Source organism: Sminthopsis crassicaudata, chromosome 2 (assembly GCF_048593235.1).
Source record: "Sminthopsis crassicaudata isolate SCR6 chromosome 2, ASM4859323v1, whole genome shotgun sequence".
Lineage (NCBI taxonomy): Eukaryota > Metazoa > Chordata > Mammalia > Dasyuromorphia > Dasyuridae > Sminthopsis > Sminthopsis crassicaudata.
The window spans coordinates 568,837,078-568,860,481 of NC_133618.1; the positions used below are offsets into that span (position 1 = coordinate 568,837,078).

The following is a 23,404-nucleotide window of genomic DNA, read 5'->3' on the forward strand; positions in this document are numbered from 1 at the left end:
ATTAGATTTGACCTAATCAAGATTAGATTCAAGCCTGTCAAGGTCTTTTCAAGTCCTGAATATGTCATTCAATGCATCAACAATTCCTCACAGCTTTGCATCTGCAATTTTGCTAAATATGCCATCATCTCTGCCTTTATCAAATAATTTATGGAACTGTAAATTAGCATACATCCTTACTGCAGTCCACTAGAGATTTCCTTTGAAATTGTCACAGAACCATTATTATTATTATTTTTGGAGTCTGGATGTCCAACCAGTTCCAAAACTATGCAATGATTCTATCAAGTCAATATCTCTTCATCTTATCCAAGAGAATAACATGAGAGGCTTTGAAAAAATACATAAAATATTTCTTTGCTCTACTAATCTAGTACCCTAACTCCTCCAAAGAAATAAGGTAAATCTGGCATGGTATGCTCTTGAAACCATGGTGGCTCTTTCTTTTCTAGGTTCTCATTAACCATCATTTTAATATTGTGCATAAGAACCTCACTTGTCATTTAAAACATTTTTAAATTTTAAATTTCATTATTATTATTAGTAGTAGTATTTTGCTGAGGCAATTGGGGGTTAAGTGACTTGCCCAGGGTTGTGTAGCTGGGAAGTCTTGTGTCTAAGGTTATATTTGAATTCAGGTTTTCCTAACTTCAGGGCTAATACTCTACCTACCATAACATCTAGCTGCCCCTAAAGTTTTATTATTATAAGGAGCTCCCCAGTGAGGAAAATCCCTCTACCAATGCAAGTTGATACTTGCATAACTTAGAACCTTAGATAGTTGCCTAGAGCATTAATTAAAGGTACTCACTTTACCAGGGTTACATGATCTGTAGACAGAAGTAGTATTTGAATTTAGTTCTTCCTGCCTTTTAAGTGTTTTCTATCTTTTACTCCATGCTACCTCTTATTCATTTAAGATATTTCTATGATTATGTCAACAATTGCCAAGAATTTGCCAAATTCTCCTTCTTCTCTTTCTTCTTTTTTATTTTTATTTTATTTTATTTTATTGCTAAGGCAATTGGGGTTAAGTGATTTGCCCAGGGTCACACAGTTAGGAAGTGTTAAGTATCTGAGACCACATTTGAACTCAGGTCCTCTGACTTCAGGGCTGGTGCTCTATCCACTGTGCCACCTAGCTGCCCCCTTTTTTTTATTTTTTAGAAAAGAAGACATTTTCCTTTCTTCAGTTCTGCAGTATCTGCTCTGTTTTCATAATAATTTAAAGGTCACTGATAGTGACTGCAATTCAATTTATTACCCTTTTTAGTATCTGAAAATGTAGTTCACTTGGGACTTGAGATTTGAGCTCCTCAGATGCAACTGCTTTCTCACTCTTTCTATTTATCTTGGATATTAATTCCTTATTAACCATTTTATTCTGTCCTTCTAGTCCAAAAATCACTTTCCTTGGCAGAGAAGATGAAACCAAAATAAAATGAGCAGTTTTACCTTCATTCCCTCGTGTTTTATCATCATTCTTGATAAACTGAGCATAATATTTTGCCTTTTCTTTCTTCTTTTCTAATGTGTAGTATTTTTAGTGTTCTCTGCTAGCTTCTACATGTTCTGAACTTTACCTCTCCTGACTACCAAAGAGATTCATGATACCAAAAAGACTAAGAACCTTGGCTTCACAGAGTCTCAGTTTGCTTTACTGTAAAATAAAAGTTTGAATTAGATGATCTCTAAAGCTAAATTATAACAATGATGATAAAATAAGCACTTATACAGCATTTTAAGGTTTTCAAAGTGCTTTATAGATGTTAACTCAATTGATCCTCATAAAAACCTTGTTACATAGGTGCTATTATCCCCATTTTCCAGATGGGGAAACTGAGACAAACAGAAATTAATTTATTTTCTCAGGATCATACAACTATATCTGAGGCATGATTCAAACTCAAATATGTTTGAATCAAAGCCCTACACTTTATCTACTGTTTCACCTATTAAGTAACATTTTTATAATGCTTTAAGTTTGCAAAGCACACTACAAATAAGATCTAATTGTAACCACATACCCATCTTTGAAAGCAGGTACTTTTATTGTATCTATTTTATGGATGAGAAAACTGAGTCTGAGGAAGGTCAAGTGGTTTGTCTAGGATGATAAAGCAAGCCATTTTTTTAGTTTATTTTTTAATTAATTTTTATAATTATAACATTTTCCTTGACAGTACATATTCATAGGTAAATTTTTTACAACATTATCCCTTGTACTCCCTTCTGTTCCAAATTTTTCCCCTCCTTCCCTCCACCCCCTCCCCTAGATGGCAGGGATTCCCATACGTATTAAATATCTTATAGTATATACTAGGTACAATATATATGTGCAGACCTGAATTTTGTTGTTGTTGTTGTTGCAAAGGAAGGATTGTATTCAGAAGCAAAAATAATCTGGGAAGAAAAACAAAACAAAACAAAACAAAACAGTGCTCACAGTTTATACTCATTTCCCAGTGTTCCTTTTATGGATGTAGCTGATTCTGTCCATCATTGATCAAATGGAATTTGATTAGCTCTTCTCTATGTTGAAGATATCCACTTCCATCAGAATACATCCTCATACAGTATCATTGTTGAAGTGTATAATGATCTCCTAGTTCTGCTCATTTCACTCAGCATCAGTTGATATAAGTCTCTCCAAGCCTTTCTATATTCCTCCTGTTGGTCATTTCTTACAGAACAATAATATTCCATAACATTCATATACCACAATTTACCCAACCATTCTCCAATTGATGGACATCCATTCATTTTCCAGCTTCTAGCCACTACAACAGGGCTGCCACAAACTTTTGGCACATACAGGTCCCTTTCCCTTCTTTAGTATTTACTTGGGATATAAGCCCAGGAGTAGCAATGCTGGGTCAAAGGGTATGCACATTTTGATAACTTTTTGGGCATAATTCCAGATTGCTTTCCAGAATGGTTGGATTCTTTCACAACTCCACCAACAATGTGTTAGTGTCCCAGTTTTCCCACATCCCCTCCAACATTCATCATTATTTGTTCCTGTCATCTTAGCCAATCTGACAGGTGTGTAATGATATCTCAGAGTTGTCTTAATTTTCATTTCTCTGATCAATAGTGATTTGGAACATTCTTTCATACGAGTGGAAATAATTTCAATTTCATCATCTGAAAATTGTCTGTTCATATCCTTTGACCATTTATCAATTGGAGAATGGGCAAGCCATTTTTGAACTCAGGTCTAATTCCCTATCCATAGTGACTACTTTGCTAATCCTATTAACCTAGGAAGGGTACCACCCACTTAACAATACAAAGACCAGAATTTAAGTGGACCTCAAAGCACTAGCTTTATTAATTGCTGTGATACATTTTATTTTCTACATTGCAAAGAAAAGAGATAGGATGAAAAAATTATTTCAAAGGAAAACTATTAAATTTTTCTTCTTATAATTTTTTTATCTCTACTAAGAAATAAAATTCTGGAGTAGCTAGGTGGAACAGTGGATAGAGCACCAGCCCTGAAGTCAGGAGGATCTGAGTTCAAATGTGGTCTCAGACACATAACATTTCCCAGCTATGTGATCCTGGGCAAATTACTTAACCCCAATTGTCTCATCAAAAAGAAGAAAGAAAGAAAGACATAAAGAAAGATAGAAAGAAAAAGAAAGGAAGGAAGAAAGAAAAAGAAAGAAAAAATTCTTCTGCACATCTGCATCTTCTGCATAGTACCTTCAGTACGAAATTTCTAGCTTTAGTCTACCCTAGAAACAACTACATCCTTTCAATGCTTCTCTAAGCTAGAATGATATGATACACATATCCTTTTTGTTGATAGAAAATTCTTGGGTTTCTTTCCCAAAAATCCAAAGTAGGATAACCATTCTGCATGGTTGCTATCAAGATCTATTGTCATCCTGCTAATGATATTTATTCCAAATATCTTTTCACAGTCAGTAAGAGAGATGGCCATTAATTAACCAGCCAATTTTTTATTTTTTTTTTAGCATTATCTGGATTCATTCTCTGAAAGCCATTACAGGGATTTATACACATACACACACTCACACACATACACACACACACACACACACACACACACACACACACACAAGATATTGCTACACCACATGCTGATATATAATACCTATTGCCCCGATTTTGATAATTTAGAAATAGAAATCTATCACATGATGAATTGAGTCTTTGGAAAAAACAAAACAAACAAACAAAAACAAACAAACAAACAAACAAACAAACAAAAAACTCCTGGTTTTCTGTGCATCAAGAAGTGTTGATCTCTTTCCCTGCTTATGATTTGACTGAAATATTCAATAAATCTTGATTCAGGGTTTAGAAAACATGCTTTAAAACCCATGAGGCAGATGTAAATGCTCCTTATGAGTTTGTTAGATAAAAGGAATAAATCATTTGTAGATGTATAAACACATACTCTCTGCTCTCATCCCTGCGGACAGAGAAATGATCATTTAAATAATCATCTTGCTTGAGTCAGCAATGATTTTTTAAATTTCTTCTCACTTTTTTAGGTTTGATGAACTAAGAAGTGATAGTAGTAGTAGAAGATAGGAGCTAGACTCAAAGTCAGGGAGAGCTGGGTTCTAGGCCTATCTCTAATATATATATTTGACTGTATTTTCTTTCTGGATGTGAATGACATTTTCCATCCTATATCTTTTATCACTATATTGCTGAAAAGAACTAATTCAATCATACTTGATCATCAAACAATCTTGTTATAACTGTGTACAGTGTTCTCCTAATTCTGCTCACTTGACTTAGCATCCTTTCGTATAAGGCTGATTTCAGAAAAGTCTGGTAAGACTTATATGAATGTGGATTTCATTTCACAAAATTAAAAGTTTTAATTTTTGTCTTTATATGACCATTACCTTAGCACATGTCTGGAATATATTAGGCATTTCACAACTGCTTGTCACATGAAATTGAAAATGCTAGGTTATCTCTGAAAGTGTAAATCAAATTCATTCTGAGGTTTAGACCAAGGTAAAATAAGAAATATATTAAGAGGCTTCCCATGAGATTAGTAGAGTCCCAAGGCTCTCAAATGACTTGAGATGGGTAAGGGGAGGGATAAGATAATTGAAAATTCTTTCTGTATGTAATATATTTTTAAAAAAATAAATATTAGCCATGGTCACTGCCCTTAAAAAGCCAAAAACAAAAAGAAGGCACACCTGTATTATCTTGTTTTCCACCATCCTTATAAAAGACAGATGTTTCATTTTGCTTTTTTTGTTGTTGGTCAAATACTTTCTATCACTTAAGTCAATGGTTCTCAATCATTTTGTGTGTCCTGGTCCCCTTTGGGCCTCTAGTGAAGCTTTTGGAGCATTTCTCCAAATGCTGTTTTAAACTCATGACAAAACACACACACACACACACACACACACACACACACACACACAAACACACACACACACATACACATAATAACATTCTAATAAAGGAACTCAGTTATACTGAAATACACTCATCAAAATTATTTTTAAAGAGTTTAAGACTTTTTCATGTAATGTATACTCATTAAACACCAGCATTTCTCTTATTAATACCTGATAGGATTTTTTTTTAGATTTTTAGTCTTCCCTTCAAATAGCACTATAAGCATACTTTTAATTTGGTGTCAACCAAGAGTGACACAAGGAGAGATTATGGATAGCCTCATTTTAGGCAGTCCACTTTTGAATAGTTATTTGTTGTTCCGTTGTGTCCAACTCTTCATGACTTCATTTAGTGTTTGCTCAGCAAAGATATGGAGTCGTTTGTCATTTTCTTTTCCAATTCATTTATAGTTGTGGAAACTGAAACAGTTGAATGACTTGCCCAGGGTCATACAGCTTACAAGTGAGGCCACATTTGAATTCAGTAATATAAGTCTTCCTGACTCTAGGGCTGGCACTCTATTTACTACACCATCTAATGACTCTAAACAATCACTAGCCTGAAGCAAAGTATTTAGGGAACTGAAAAGAATATTAACAGACTAGACATATTTAGTGCTGTATGGAAAGAGGCTGAGATTTGCTGGTTCTCAGAGAGGTAAGTGAGTCTGCCTTTCAAGAGTAACAACATTAACAAGTCAGGGACCAAATGATACTTTTTGCAGTAAGGATCATTTCAAACAATTTGCCCTCCTTAACGGTTGGCAGCTGTCCAGCTCCCGTACTTTCTGCCAGCAGGCAGTACCCCTGGTATTGATGCAGTGAAGGGATGCAGTGAAGTCCCTGCTGCAGTTCTTATGAGGGTTTTGATTTTTCTTATCATGAAGGGTTATCAGGTAAGGATGATTTTATAATGTTTTAGAGCTATTAATTGATGCAAATATATTTTAAGTGGAATACAACTCAAACAATGTTGAGTTGGAAAGGACCTTAACTTTTAATTGCACTATCTTCATTTTACAGATTGTTATTGAAGGCCTGAGTAATGAAGTAAATCACTTGTGATCACACAAAGAACAGAATTGAGATTCAAATCTTTATGACTCTTTATCTCACACTCCCTTTACTAGGCTACACTGCCTACCTATCATGTAATCAAAATAAATTATAATTGGAAAAGACTTAGAGATATTTTAATTCATAGGTTCCTAACTTGGACCCTGGGATCCATAGATAGATTACAGAGACCTAGGATGAAAATAAAGTTTCATCTTTGTTTTCACTAATGTCTACTGAAATTTAGCTTTTTCTTCAATTATCATAGTCAATAAACAGTTATATGAGAAGGGGTTCATAAGCTTCACCAGATTGCCATAGGGTAGATAATAAAAAAATTAATAATCCCTGCTGTCATTCAGTCCCTTCATTTTATTGGTAAGGAAACTGAGGTTGGGAATGGTTAACTGACTTCTCTGGAATAAACAAAAGTGGCCAAAGATTAAACACTGACTATTATCTATAGAAAGATTATTAGTGAATTTAAGACTCTATTCTTTATGTATAAATTGTATATTTTCGTTGATGTACATGTCATCTCCTCAATTAGAATATAATTTCTCTGAAGGTAAAGATCCTTTTTGTATTGTGTGTGTGATGGGTGTGTGTGTGTGTTCTCAGTAATTCCAACAGTTACTGGAAAAAGAGGAACAAACCTTTAATATGTCTATTGATTGATTGATGATTGATGATGATTGATGATTGTCTTACAATAATATCATAAAAGGGACTCAGTTTCTGATTAATATAAGAGCTTGTCCTTCCATTTGGAGCATCAAATTGACAGTGCCTGGATTTTTGATGCAGAATGCAAGCCTAAACATTCAAATAAACTTTAATTGATTCATGAATAACTATTAATTAAGAAATATCCTTTTAAAAAATAGATGCTTAGCCTTTGCAGCAAAACATAAATAAGACTTTTCCATTTATTTTTATATGAGAAAGTAGTGTTGATATCAGTTGCTCTTTAGTCTTCCCTCATTAGAATGAAAGCTCATTAAAGTTAAATGTTATCTTACTTGATTTTATTAGCAACTCCTGCACTTAGTACAATGCATGAAAATAGTAAGCATTTAGTTAATGCTTTATCTGCTGTCCTACCTACTTGCCCACCTAGTTCTCTCTAATTCTTTCTATCTTTCTATCTTCTTTCTATCTATCTGTCTATCTATCTATCTATCTATCTATCTATCTATCTATCTATCTATCTGTGTTGTTTTTCTCTGGATCTGTGTTTTCATGACATTTCCAATGAGGAAAAAATTACTTTTACCAATTTAGATGGCATTCAATCTACATTTTAGTTTTATAGAGTGGCTTGGGCAGGCTGAAAGGCTTAATGAGTCACCCAGAGTACCCAATCATTTTATATCAGGGCCAAGACTTGAATGCACATCTACCTGACTTCAAGTTTAGTTTTCTATCCACTCTATTGTAGCTGCCTCTTAGGAGTCCATTACAGTAAAGTAAAAGTTAGCTCATTTTTTAAAAAAACTTTCACCTTCCCTGTATCTGGTGATGGCATCCCTATACTCACAGTTACCCAAATTAGAGTCATTTGATATTTTTCCTTCTTCCTTACTTTTCCTACAATTATATCTTCAATTAACCATGATAGTATCTCTCATGTTCATACCTTTTCATTTCAACTGCAATTAATCAATCAACTAGCCAACAATCTTTATAAGTATCTACTATGTGCAAAACACTATTAAATGCTAGGGATACAAAAAAAAAAATCAAACAATACCTATTACAAAGAGCTCATATTCTAATGGGAAAAGTAATAAGCTCATATGCAAATATATGCAACATAAATATAAAGTTGACAAAAAAAACAAATTTTTATGAAGTTACTAAATACAAGATAGTTTGGGAAAGAAAGGAGTATAAGTTGGGGGCGATCAGTAAAAATTTAATTCAAAAGATGGTTCTTGATCTGCATCTTAAAGTAGGGGAAGAATTCTGAAAGGAGGAGGCTTGTAAAAAAAAAGTATAAAGTTTTGGAGTGTTGTATGTGAAGAAGAAAGGGAAGGCTAATTTGACCATATGTCAAAATAAGGGAAAGGATTTAATGCTCAATGAGGCTTAAACGTCTGATTAGGACCTGATTTGTTAGAATTTCAAAGGTTAAATAGATTATACCTGATGCTACACATAGAAAGTCACTAGAGTTGTTCTATTAAGGGAGTTTAGTTATTTCATCTTCTTTCATCTGTTTTAGATCTTAAATAACCATAAAGGTGACCTAGTCCAACCCTTAGCTGGAAACTGAGACACAAAAATGTTAAATGCCTTGCTTGTCCAGGGTCAGTCAAATCCAATTATCTACAGAGCCAAGCTACTACTTAGAGACCATCAATTCAATTCTGTCATTTTACAGATGAAGGAATTGAGACCCAGAGCAGTAATATGGCTTACTCTAAGATTATACAGGTAGTAAACAGCATAGACAGAATTCACTCCAGGATCTTCTTTATATCATCCCTTTTGAAAGTCAAGAAGTTTGATTTTTTTCTATGTAACTCCCCAATATTCACTTTTGATCATCTAACTGAAATTGTTTGCATCTGGAAATTTTCAGAAGCATTTAGAAAATCTACAAAATTTAAAAAATAATCCTAAATGTCTAACAAGAAAAATGTATTTTTAAAAAAATTTAGGTATCTGAATTATAAGAATGGACTCAGGTTTCACTTGAGATTTTTCCCCTACTTCATTCCAGTTAACATACATTTATGTGATAAAAATAAATTTTATTTTATGTATGTTACATAGGAAAAAAAAATCAAAGTTCTTATCTTTCAAATAGATAGGTTAGTATAGTATAAAGAGGACCTGGGAACAAATTTTACTTATGTCTAAGTCACCTGTGTGATGTTAGAACAAGTCACATTACTTCTTTGAGCCTTGGTTCTGTTTCATGTCAAATGACAGAATTAAATTGATAGTCTCTAAGTTCTGTTTCTTATTAGAACATTCTTTGATTTGCTAGAGTTAATTTGCTGTATCTCTCACTCATTCAGTGACATATTTGTTTTGATTAAGAGGGAATTTTTTATCCCATCCTACAAATGAGAGACAAAAAGCCATTGTGTATGTTTAGTGGTTCCTAGCTGTATATCATGACACAAGAAGAAATATTCTTTTCTCCCTTTTTTGGAGATTGTACTACTGACCTCCACATATTTCACCCTTAAAATAAAACTGACTAGAGTCAGACACATGTTCTATCTTTTCCTACTATATAAGGCACCACTGTGCTTCATTTGTCTTTGAAACCCTAGCATTCCTTTTTAACTGGAATTAAACCCTACTATATAATACTTGCCTAGAAGGATCTCTTCAGTTACAGTCTTTAAGAAAATGAAGCATTAGTATAAGAAAGGATTGCAGAGATAATCTAATTTATCCAACCAACCAATTTGCATTTAAATAAATAAAAAGAACAAATGTACAGAAGATGGCAGCAAGATTGCCTTATAGAAGTTGAATAAGAAATTTTGATAAAGGCTTGAAAGAGTGTCAGGAATACTAAGAATGAGCTGAAGCTAGTGAGGAAGCAAAGGTCAACAAAGAAAGTTTTTAGTATATGGGAGGGGAGGGAAGGAGGAAGAGATAGGACCTTTGCTGACCATGGGGATGGGGATAAAACAATAATAACTGACAAGAAACAGACAGCATTGCTGCTCAATTCTTATTTCATATTTTTTCTGCAAAGAAAACCAACCTTTAAACTAGAAACAGCATAACAAAACTGAGTAATAGGTAGCTGGTATTGAATAGAAGGAAGAATATTATGAAAGAATATGTAGTAATCTTTGATTATTAATCTGTTAACTAGCCCAGATGAACTACATGCTTGGGTCTTGAAAAAAAACAAAACAAGCCAACAAAAAGCAATGGTGGATGTGATTGCTGAGTCATTATCACTGGTATTTGAAAGATGATAGAAAATGAGAAATCTACAATAAGATTGGAAAGGGATTAATGTCACAATTTCAACAAAAGGAGAGACTAGAATCTACAAAGTATGGACCAGTGGACTTAACTTCAATTCCTGGAAAAAATTCTAGAGAGAGAATCATTGACTTTAAAGAGCCAGCATTATTTGATCAAGGTCACATGAGTAACTTCATTTCTTCTTCATTTTTTAATAGTATTACTTGCCAAGTAGATGTTAATTCAAGGATTGCTTGAATAAAATTAATCTAGGTTTTAGCAAATCTTTTGACAAAGTGTCTCATATTCTTCTTGTCAAGAAGATGGAAAGATATGGAATAAACTAGGTGGATTCATAACTAGTTATATTGCTGAATTTAAAAAGTATTATTAATGATTCAAGAGCAACATGGAAAATTTTCATATAGAGTAGTTGAGTTGTTTGTGTTTGACCATTTGCAATTTAACATTTTATCGATTATTTGGATAAAGTCATAGATGAAATTCTCATCAAATTTGCAAATGACACAAAGCTAGTAAGGATAGGGAATACACTGGATAATAATCAGTATTCCAAAATATGCTAAAGCATTGGGCATAAATCTAAGAAAATGAAATTCATTAGGGATAAAAATAAAATCTTGCTTTTGAGTAGAAAAAAAAAATCAATTCCACAAAAACAACAAGCTTATATTCTTGTCCAACCATTTTTTAATAGCATTTGACTCTTTGTGACCCGATTTGGGGTTTTGATGGCAAAGATACTAGAGTGGTTTGTCATATCTTTTTCCAGTTTATTTTACAGATGATGATACTGAGATTTACAGATAAGACAAATAAGATAAAGTGACTTGTCCATGGTCACACATTTAAGATTGGATTTTGAATTTAGGAAGATGAGTTTTTCTGATTTCAGACCTAGTACTCTATCCACTTTACAATTTACCTGCTCTAAAGCAATAATCAGCTATTGTTCTGATTCTGATCTGGAGTTTTAGTAAACTATAAGCTTATAAATCAGCAATGTGATGTGGCAGTCAACAAGACTAATGCTATCTTGGGCTGCATTTGGAGGAGCTTCCAGATATAGGGAAGTGATAATCCTACTGTACTTAATGTTTGTGTATGGTATTTAGTCTTGCACACCACAGTTGAAAAAGGACATTAATAAGCTGGAGAAGTCCAAAGGAAGAAACTCAGAACCTTTAAGCTCATGATATTTGACGTTCAGATGAAGGACATGGGGATGTTTATCCTAGAGGAAAGACTTCCAGTTGCACATGAGAACTGTGTTCAATTATTTAAACAGCTGTTGCTTGGAGGAACTATTGGGGCTATTCTGTTTGATCCAAAAAGAGCAGAACTAGAGGGGAAAGTTGGAAGTTTCAAAGAAACAGGTGTAGGCTTGATGTCAGAGAAAACTTTATAGAAATTAGAGCTGTCAAAAAGTAGAATGGTTTGCCTTAATAGGTGGTGATTTTTCCCTCTTTGGAATTCTTCATTCAAAGACTGGATGGTCATTCATATAGTATATTATAGTAAGGATTCCTCCCTTTAGGGGTGAACTAAATGGCCTCAAAGTTCTACTTCTTCATCAAGAATATCATTCTGCAATATTCTTAATAGTTGTTCATGTAGCCTTTGTCATATTCCAGTGATAATGGATTCACTTCTTCAAAGGACATTATCCTGGAATAACACTCATTATTATTACTATCATTACTAATTATAACTAACATTTTTATAGAACTTCAGAGTTAACAAAAGATTCTTGTTCACATCAAGCTTTTTAGATATGTAGTAAATTTTGTTTTGTTTTGTTTTTTGATCTTTACCAATTTTACATTTTACAAATGAGGCTAAGAAGGTTCAAAAAGGTAATAACTTAATCACAATCACTCAAAGTTCTTCCTTACATACAATTGAAATTTCTCTCTCTGTAACTTTGCCCCATTGTTTTTAATTCTGTTTCCTGGGTCAATATTAAGCAAATCTGCCTCTTCTTTCATAAGATCAATGTCCCATAGTTGAAGACAACTAAGTATTGTTTAATTCACCCAAGGCTTCTCTTTTTTTCCAGTCTAAGCAGACCTGGGACTATCCTTCATGTAACATTGTTCCAGACTTTTAATACTTCTGATTATCTGCTCTGGAAACTCTAATTTGTCTATGTTCCCTTTTAAAATAGTGTTAGTAATATTTAATTTTTATATAGTACATTTATATTACATTCTCTCATACTATCTCCTCAATAACCTTGGGAAGTAGATACTTTATTATCCTAATCTCATAGATAAGGAAGTTAAGGCAAACAGAGGTTTAGGAATTTGTATAGGGTCACACAGCTAGTCAGTATCTGATACTACATATGAAGTCAGATCTTTCTGATTTCAGACCACTAAGTCTTGAATAAGAAAATCCAGTCCAATCAATCCAAATTGCAATATTTTAGTAACAGAGTCATCTAAGTGGTTTAAAAAGTATTTTAGCTGTAGTCAAAGTAGAGCCAGGAAGGAAGTGAGAGAGATAGAGGTAGAGGATATTAATTAGGTATCTGAGATAGAACTTGTAGAATCTTATCTTTTGGAATGCCAGAGTGGATAGATCTCTAGAGCCCTAATTATCTCAGTTCTAATGAGCAGAAAAGCCAAGGGTTGCAACCAGGGAGATTGAGGCAGAACGATTCAAGGAACTGAGGCAGAACAAATTAGGGAACCTGAGGCAGGGCAATTTAGGAAAACAGAGGCAGGGCAATTTAGGGAAACAGAGGCAGGACAATTATGAAAACTGAGCCAGGACAATAGAAAGGAACTGGCACAACACAAACGTTTCTTAAGCACCTGTTATGTACAAGGCCCCTTCCTGGGGATACACTAACAAAACTGAAATGGCCCTTGTCTTTGGGGGACTTACATTCTATCTGTGGTGGAGGGGTATAGAAGAGCTTAACATAAACAAATAGGTAAGTAAATGCCAAGTAATCCTGTAATGGAAGACTGTGGCAGGCAGAAGAAGAACCACTCAGGGGAATCAGAAGACTACCTTGTACAGTTATTTCTTATTTGGATGATTTTTAATTCAATATTTATTTCGGCCTTCATCTTCAGAGTATGTCCATTCCAATGAAAAACATTTCTTGGCAGGTTTTACATGAAATATAACTTAATATCAATTTAAAATGGCACTGAAAGTGGATGTTGAAATGTACCTGTCTGAATTAGAATTCCTTTCCTTTCTAAGATTTGCAGTGTTTCCCAGGTCAATCATCCCTCCTACCACCCACTCTTTTTCGCATGATCTGTTGTCCCCTATTATATCTATCAATTCAAATAAATTTTAATAAAATGTTACTAAGCACCTACTATAGGCAAGGCAGTTGGATTCTAGTGATACAAAATAAATAAATGAATGAAATATCCCTTATTTTTATATATGACTATTATTTATAAAATAGAGTCCCAATCATCTGCCCATTTGTGTCCCTCAGGAATCTTATTTAGAGTAAATGAGTTCATATTCTATAAAATTGTTTAGGAGAAGCTATATTAAATTCCATTCAAATCAAAATCATTTATTAATCACCTACTATATCATGGTGTAGGGCACTGTGCTATTCAGTGAGGATACAGTGATAAAAATGAAACAATCCCTGCCTTCAGGGAGCTTGCAACATACTGAGAATAGGAGATGGGCAGGAAATATAACTACCTACATAAGTAAATCGAAAATATATGGAAAGGTCAGGAGAATAGCTTGACAACTAATGAAATTGAAATAGAATATAGTAGAATGAAAATGAATAGGATAAAACAGAATGAGCTGAGCCTTGGAAGGAACTACGCATTCCAATATAAATGAAGAGAGTACTCTAAAAAGAGAAACCCACTGAATATCAATGTTTATTTTAAAATATTTGGCTCCCTGCTGCACTGTGGCAGATATTCATTAACTAAGTCATCTTTAAAATCAATGGCAAATCAAGCATGAAAAATGCTTGTTCCAAATGAGGTGTGACTAGTGAAAAATCAAGTGTTGTCAAACAATGGAAGTCTATACTTTTTTATGACTACCTAGATGTTTAGTAGACATTGAAGGTTATATGTCATCAATTTTGTGCTTTGATTTCTATGATGTACCCAACCCAGATGAGTTAGAGTAATCAGTTAAACATATATTTCTGTAATTCTATGTACTTCATAAATTTTATTGATATCTCTATGGTTTGTTTGTGACTATTTGATTTTTTTTCCCCTTTGATGTTTGTCTGTATAGAACTGTCCTGCAATTTTCAGTGTAGACAGTGAAACTTAGGCAATCCAAATCATGGAGACTAACCAGGAATCATCCCTCTTCTTGGTGAAGATTTTGGAGGAGCTAGACACCAAACAGAACACAGTTTCTTACCAGGATCTCTGTAAATCATTGTGTGCTCGATTTGATTTATCTCAGCTAGCCAAATTGAGAAGTGTGCTGTTTTATACAGCTTGTCTCGATCCAAATTTTCCAGCAACTTTATTCAAAGACAAAATGAGATGCACTGTGAACAATCAGCAATCAAAGAAAATCATGGTGGCTGCAGATATAGTAACAATATTCAACCTGATCCAAATGAATGGGGGTGCAGCGAAGGAAAAATTGCCTGCAGCACGACAGAAAGTTAGGAAGAATGAATCATTTGAATCATGCAGGTCTGACACTGAGATATGCAATGTGATAGACTGTGTGCCTCCTAATTGTGAACCAAGAGAGAGAGAATTTAGCCGAGGCTATTCAGCAAGACGATCCTCAAAGTGTAGGAAGATGGATTGCAAAGACTGTCAACAGTTTGTACCTGCTTCAGAGCCCAACTTTTTGCTGGGAGTCAATAAGGAAACAAAAAGCAGGGCAGCTTCACTTGACAGGCTGCAGGCCCTGGCATCCTACTCCATTGCAAATTCTCAACCATGTGAAATGCAGAGCACTTATTTTCCCATGAACATTGAGAATGAGTCTATATCAGATCAAGACTCTTTGCCCATGAACCCCGGAATCAAAGAAACCTTCATTTCCAATGAGGAGCCCTTTGTGGTCCAGTCCTGTGTACAGAAGAGAAACATTTTTAAAGAAGATTTTCATAATCTGATCACAGTGTCACCAAGCTTAGTGCCCCCTGGCAAGAAAACAGATGATGTGCTAGGGGAGCCACAGACCAGAAAAGAAACTCATAAGCCAGCTTTCTTTAATCACAGCTTTGAAATGCCATACAATAGCCAATATTTAAATCCTGTTTACTCTCCTATACCTGACAAAAGAAGGGCAAAGCATGAGAGTTTGGATGATCTCCAAGCTTCTACATATTTTGGACCCACTACTGTGCTAGGGGCCCAAGAAGGGAAGAGGTGGTCAGGAAAGCCAAGTAAGCAGACTGCCTGGCCAGCAAAGAGCTGGAGTTTAAACACTGAGGAGGTACCTGACTTTGAAAGGTCTTTTTTCAATAGGAACGCAACTGATGAAAAACCTAGATATCAGAGTTCAAGCAATCCACCTTCTAATTTTTCAGCCCCAGACAGGCACCAGACATACCTAAATCCAAAAGATCAACAAGCAATTATCCCCACAAGCTATGCAGTGAAACAAAATGTTCACAAGCCTAAAGAGATTCCTTCTCCCATTAACATGGAGAAACATGAGCCAATCAAAAAGTTTAAAGACAAAAGCATTAATTGTACCACAGTTCAGATGAGCATTGACAAAACGAGCAGTGTGGGTACTCAAACTGACCAGCACATTCTGGAGCTCAAGAAATGTAAAGATCTGTGTTCCTCTAATCAGAGCAAGTATGGTGAAAGGCATTCAATCAAGCAGTCAGATGAGGATTCGGAAATTGTTAGTGATGATATCAGTGACATTTTTAGGTTTCTTGATGACATGAGCATCTGTGGTTCTACAGGAGTTATACAATCCTCTTGTTACAACAGCACTGGATCCTTATCTCAGCTGAATAAATCAGACTGTGACAGCTCACCTGAGCACAATCTGGCCAAAATTGCCAATGGAAATATTGGCAATAAGATAGACAAGGGGGTCCGGTCTGAAAAGGACACTCCTGAAGATGAGTTGAAGACAAGTGTTTGCAAACTAGTGCTTAGGATTGGTGAGATAGAAAGAAAACTGGAATCTCTGTCAGGGGTCCGAGAAGAAATCTCTCAAGTTTTAGGCAAATTAAACAGATTGGATCAAAAGATACAACAGCCTGAGAAAGTCAGTGTACAAATTGATCTGAATTCCCTAACGAGTGAAGTTCCATCTGATGACAGTACCTCCCCTCAAATATTCCATCCCCATAATAGCTCACATGGAAGCAAGTTGGAAAACAGTCCAGACTGGTGTTGTTCTGATGCTAGTGGAAGTAACAGTGAAAGCCTTCGAGTCAAGGCCTTAAAAAAGAGTCTGTTTACCAGAAGGTCCTCAAGGTCACTGACTGAGGAGAATAGTGCTACTGAGTCCAAAATAGCAAGTATTTCCAATTCTCCCAGAGACTGGAGGGCAATTACTTATACCAATGAGGTTGGCCTTAATGAAGAAGAGATAAAAGACAGAGGGGCTGCAGAAAATAAGGACTGGCACAGAAAATCAAAAGAGGTAATTTCAATTTAAGCTCATATAATCAATATTGTAGAAGAGCTTGGACACAAGCTATAAAATATTCTCAGCTTGTCTGAAAGTCCAGCCATTACACATTACAAGGCATCCCCTCCCTTTTTGCCCACTGCATTTCTATCTGGATTTAGTCAATCTCTATTTGCTGAAGAAAGCTCCTTATACAGTTCAACAGAATTGAGCTGTTCTTGAAGGGGTCAGTCAGTCATAACTCGTACATGTTGGGTTGTTGCAGGCAGAAAGTAATTTGATCCAAATGTCACACATGGCCTGGTACCCCAAACTTTGAGCTTATAAATAGCAGGTTCAATATGAGGATGTTTCCCATCCAAATCATATCTCTTTGGCTCATTTTATGCATATCTAGAATATCCCCTGGGAATCTCAGCTCCCTTTCTGGAGCTCTCCCCAACAGATTCTGGCACATCTCCCTGAACCCTTTTATATGCCCAGTGCAAAGAGTTGGCTCTGATTCACAGTAGTCTTAGCCAACTGAATCATCCCCATACTGAGACATAATAATAGGGTGGGGGTTGGATGCAGGGTACAGTGGGAAGAGCACTAACTCTAGAGGCAGAAAATCTGGGTTCAGATATTGCCTCTGATGCTATGTGACCTTGGGCAAAACATTTTGCCTTATTCTGCTTCATTTTCAAAAGCTTCTGAGGTCATCTACAGTTCTATGTCTATGATCCCTTGATTTATATGTCTTTTCTAAGGGGCACAACCAGGGTCCTTATGCATACTCAAAGTCCCAATTAATAACTTAATCCCTTATGAAATTACTCAGTCAGGAAACAATCATTAAGTTATTAAGGATATCAAGAAAAACCCACATATGGTTGCTGCCCTCAAGGAGCACCCTACCAAGATTCAAATTCCTCTTCTTTCTCCTGTCTTTCTTGACAGTAAACATTTATTCATAAAACCATCCTAACCTTTTAGTCAAAATTAATTCTTATAGAGACCTAATAACATTAATTTTAGATATAACAGAAGGAATTCCTTTGGTTGAAGTTTCAAGTCTCTTGTACCTTTCTTCCAAAATACCTTCACATGCTATTTACAAGTTATTGCTCACTGATAAATGGCTAAACTGAAAAAAGAGGGGAAGATACTTACTGGAAGTAGGATCTATGGAATTTTGAAAGGCAGAATAAGGAAGGCTGGGGATTTGTGAAATGGCTCGAAAAAAAGAAGAGGAACATTTTGATTAGGCAGTGTTGTAAAAGGGGAGGGGGGAACCATAAACAATATTCATGTTATCAGAGTATAATATAATTCCATTGGAACTTCTGAAAACTTCAGTGGAGTAGATGAGTGTATATGAGATCATATAAGTTTCAAGATTACAAGGAAAATTAAAAAAAAAAAAAGATTGAAGCAGCATAGTACTGTAGGAATGTTGGAGTTAGAATTAGATCAAATCTTGATCTTGCAACACAAATATGTGTGATCTTAGGTAGTCACCAACAAGGGTTTATTAGGTACTAATCATTGTGCTAGATGTTGGAGATGCAAATATACAAAGACAGATTAGTATTAAAGGAGCTTATATTATTTTTGTCTTTTAATAGGTTTTTATTGGAACCTTTTATTTTTACAACATGTAGATTTTTCCCTCCCCCCTTGAGCCTCTCTTCCTCCTCCCAAAGACCCATCTTTTAACCTTGTAAACCTTCAGTGATGATTAAAAAAATAGAAAAAAAATATTCAGCAAAACCATTAACACATTGAAAAAAATCTGGCAGTCTTGTAGTACACCAGTAGTCCTTGATCTCTGCAAAGGAATAGTTTACATTCTAATGGAGATAGACAATACATACCAGAAGAGGTGGCCAGAGAAATATTTTATTTTATTTTATTTTTTTTTATTAATTTTATAATTATAACATTTTTTGACAGTACATATGCATGGATAATTTTTTACAACATTATCCCTTGTACTCCCTTCTGTTCCGAATTTTTCCCCTCCTTCCCTCCACCCCCTCCCCTAGATGGCAGGCATTCCCATACATATTAAATGTTATAGTATATCCTAGGTATAATATATATGTGCAGAACCGAATTTTGTTGTTGTTGTTGCAAAGGGAGAATTGGATTCAGAAGATAAAAATAACCTGGGGAGAAAAACAAAAAAAATTCTAACAGTCTACACTCATTTCCCAGTGTTCCTTCCCAGAGAAATATTTTAATTAGAAAAGTCACAGGGGTAGAGCCATAGTATACAAGGGTGTTTGTCAAGAGTGATAATAGGGATTTGACTTCTGTTCCCAGATCAAGAGATAGGAAGTAAGGGATAGGGGCAGGGTAGAAAGGGGTAAGTATCTAGCTACCTGGCTACAAAAAGTGACTTCTTTACCAAGCAAGGAAGCAGTCGGGGGGGGGGGGTGGAAATTAGGGTACTTCTAAGGAGGGAGAGGAAAAGGAAGAAGAGTGTGGACCCTAGCAGCTCATTAGGAAGACAGAACAACACAGAATTTCTGGAAGCTAAGGATTTTGAGTTTCAGAATTAACACAAGGCTATTAAGTGGCAGAACCAAATGTTGTGATTCAAGACCAGTGCTATTCTTTCTATGACAATAGAATAACCAAACCTCTCTCATTCTTTCTACTTTACTATCTCTGACTTTCCTCCCTCTTTTTCTTCCTTATCCCCCTTTCTTTCTTTCCTTTCTCTATGTGTATTTAGACAGACAGTATCATTTATATGTGTAAAATATATACATATAAATCTAGTTTAATTTTTTTTTGCTGAAACCTTATTACATTATCACTTATTTAATGTAGAACTTTTATGTAGAACATAAAAATCAGCATCCCATAAGAGGTAGAAATTGAAAACCTCAGAAAAATCTTATTATAAAATGATCTCACCCAGAAATGACATTTTTGTAGGCATGAACCCCAAAGATGGTTTTGTAGTAAAACCCCATTCTTTAAAAGCAATTGTCCACAACACTGCACATTATAAATTTCTCCAAAAAGAGAACAACTATTAAGTAGGAAAAGCATAATATGTTTCCAAACTTTGAAGATCAGTCTTACTTATGCCTTCAGTAATACTTCTTGGGCAATTTTATGAAATAAATCCATACATTTCTTGCCCCCTCCTCCCCCCAGAATAGCATTGTTGTTATTGTGGTGGTGATTATTGTTACTGTTTTTCCTCTGGGGATGTGGGGGAGGGCATCCTGTATAATATAGCTTCAAACTTGAAAAGCAAATATGTATCCCCTGAAATTAATACATTTAAATCTCTTTAAATCATCTGTTTTTCCCCCCCGGGAATTCCTTTGTGCCATATTCCAGGCAGACAGACAATATGAAATTCCTCAGCCCCACCGAATAGCTAAGCAGCCAAAAGATGGTTTCTTGGTGGAACAAGTCTTCAGTCCTCACCCCTACCCTGCATCACTCAAATCACACATGAAAAGCAATCCAATGTACACTGACATGAGACTGACTGAAATGGCTGAAGTCAAGCGAGTCCAGCCTTCTTGGACCATAGAAGAATACACAAGGAACTCTGGGGAAAAGGGAAAGCTGACGGCTCTGGATCTCCAGGTGAGTTTTGGGCCTATTTTCAGGAACCATCCCTTCCACACACCCACAGATACCTAGCCAGACTATGTAGTTCAGAATACTGCCAAGAGCTCTTGCAGTGAGTAGTAAGTCACTACCCTTTCATCTCACCCTAAGAACTTTGATATACTTGACCCACAACCATGTGTTTCTAAACTTGCCCAAGACATAGAAAGAGAGAGAGGGAAAATTATATATAAAAGTAGAATGTATTCAACCATGAGAGTGATTGTTTGACATTTGCTTAGGTAAAGATTTGTTTAAAATTTCAGCATAAGCCATGTCAAATACAGTGTCTATATTATTTGGTCTCAAATCTCAAGACAAAACTGTTTAATGAAATACAAGCTGATTTCTCCTTCCATATGTAGAACGTGGGATAAGCATATTTTGGGGACCCAACATATGGATTGTATCTCCATATGGAGCAGTTCGGAGGTAAGAGTCACCACCAGAACTCTATGTGTTCAGTCATAACTTTAGAGGCATGTTTTCCATGTACTTACAGGGCCAGTTTTCATTTTGGTGGGCACCATTCCTGGCACCTCCAGTTAGTTTCACTCACTCCCCAATTGTCTTCTCTAACACATCACTGCAGGAGCAAAGGCGCAGCTATGCCCTCAAAGTACGCGATAGGCCGTGGAGCCAACGGGGCTTCATCCACAGGAAAGTGAATGAATGTCCCTGTTTAGTTGCAGACACTGGAATGGAAGCAACAAAGGCTCGCACTGGGTTTTAGAGACCCAGCCTTTAAGGTTGGTTTCACAAGGCCCACATAAAATTTAAAGCTTTAAATGTGTTGTGAAGTAAAACTTAGAGGGTTTATCCATTCACTCTGAAAACATTTGTTAAGCATCTCCTTTGTGTAAGGTGGAAGGCAACACCTGTAGTGAAAGATTGGCTTTAGAGTAAAAATTGTAGATATAATTCCCATCCACTGACTCTGTAAAGTCACTTAACTCCTCTGAGCTCAGACAACTCTCTGAAGCTAGGTTTTAAAGATGAGCTGTCAGTCTGCATCAGTGATGAGCATTTCCACACTAGGACATCTCAAGATTCATGAAATTTTAGGTCCACTGTCAAACAAATGAAATGTTGGGTATTATTTTAGGTAATATGGAATTTACAAAAAGCAATTGGCTACAATTTCTGCCAACTGCAAGTTTATGTCTCAGTCAAACTTTCCCCATAATGTAGAGGGTGTAGTAGAGGGTGCTAACTATAAATATTAAGTTATTTAAACAATTGATAAAAATATATATTAAGTTCAGAAGTAGAAAAGTAAGGTCAGGGATCATGTCTTATTTATTTTTGATATTGCCTGTCTTCTCCTCCCTCCCCACTTAATGACTCATTCAGTGTTTTGTATGCAGATGGTGCTTAATAAATGTTTGTTGATTAGTTGAGTTAGATAATAAGTAAGGCTCAGATGACATTAAAATTGATCTTTCCATATTAAATCAGATATATTTCAAAAACTCTTTTTACTAAATACTGTGCAGTTTTGTATTTCTTGTCACTTCTCTGTATATCATGTCCCACGTGTATATGTCATATTCCATCATCTTTCTAGTTGACCCTTCATGTGAGCTTGCCAAGGTTTTGGACTAGGTAAGAATTGCATTCTTTTTTGGGAAGGTTTCTTATACTATCTTTACTATATTATACCATATCATATCATACCATACCATATTATACCATAACATACTATACTATACTATTTACTACACTACTTTTACTATACTTTACTATCTTAGAAGGTCTTTTAGCACAGTTGTAGTCAAGTCACTGAACTTTACCCCTAAGTCAAGAAAGCTGGATTCTACTCCTGATATGTTTCTCACTAAACCTGAGAACTTGGGCAAAACATTTGGTGGGGGGGGGCCTTGGGCTTCTTAATTATAATGTGAAGAAGGGCACCTGATGAGTTTTGAAGTCCTCTAGCTTTAGAATCCTATCTTCCTACATCTCCTAAGCATTAGGAAGAAGAGAGAAGAATGAAAAATTGGATGAGTATTAATAGTATATCCAACTATAGCACAGAAGGGGGTGAACCACATGTATATAGTTTCCAAGATGCTTTACATGCACTATTTTATTTGGTCTTCAAATAAGCACTGGGATAAAGACAGCAAGTATTTATTCTGATTTTAAATATGAAGAGACAACAGAAACTCTAAATATAGTTGTGTCTATTTCATTAACATAAATAATATGCTGAAATGAGGATGCTGGTGGTGATACTAATGAAGCATGTCAGCTTACCATGAAATTGTACCTATTTCTTTGTGTGTGCCAAGGTGTAGATCCTCCTTTTTCATTTGGCATGTATAGACATCAGCTGAGTTATTCTTGCTTACATTACTTGAAAAAATTTTTATTAAACATGTACATTGTGTGTAATTCTATCCTGTAGTTATTTTAGTCATATTCTTTCATAGATTTTATGTTTCTGAGGTATCATGTGCAACTTTTGACCTGGTTCTTCTAGGATTGTGTCTTAACCCTAAGAAGTTATTCCTTAGAAAGGAATTTCAGTTGTACTAAAAAGTGAATATCAGAGTGGTATTAGGTAGTATCTCTTTATGCTTTAAAATCTAGAAGGGAAAATCAAAAAGTAATAATCAAATTTAGCCCTTCTTACATATCCTATGAGAACATAGTCAGGTTGCATTGAAATTCAACTGTGGTTAACCAATGACAAAATACATCCAGGTTTAAAGATACAAGACAGCAGTATTTAAAGATGGAAGAGTCCTTAGAAGCCCTCAAGT

The 23,404-nt window shown here is 35.3% G+C and overlaps 1 protein-coding gene across 9 annotated transcripts in view; it reads left to right on the forward strand.

The window, feature by feature from the left end:
• Positions 1-23,404, forward strand: part of MINAR1 (membrane integral NOTCH2 associated receptor 1) — a 42,709-nt gene that overhangs the window by 12,924 nt on the left and 6,381 nt on the right. For 7 of the 9 annotated variants that reach the window (XM_074295215.1, XM_074295220.1, XM_074295214.1 and 4 more), the window contains 2 exons: positions 14,679-17,027; positions 20,358-20,612. In XM_074295215.1, the coding sequence (XP_074151316.1) occupies positions 14,730-17,027; positions 20,358-20,612 (2,553 nt within the window). In that variant the 5' untranslated portion in view covers positions 14,679-14,729. The other 2 variants (XM_074295222.1, XM_074295223.1) reach the window with 2 other exon arrangements.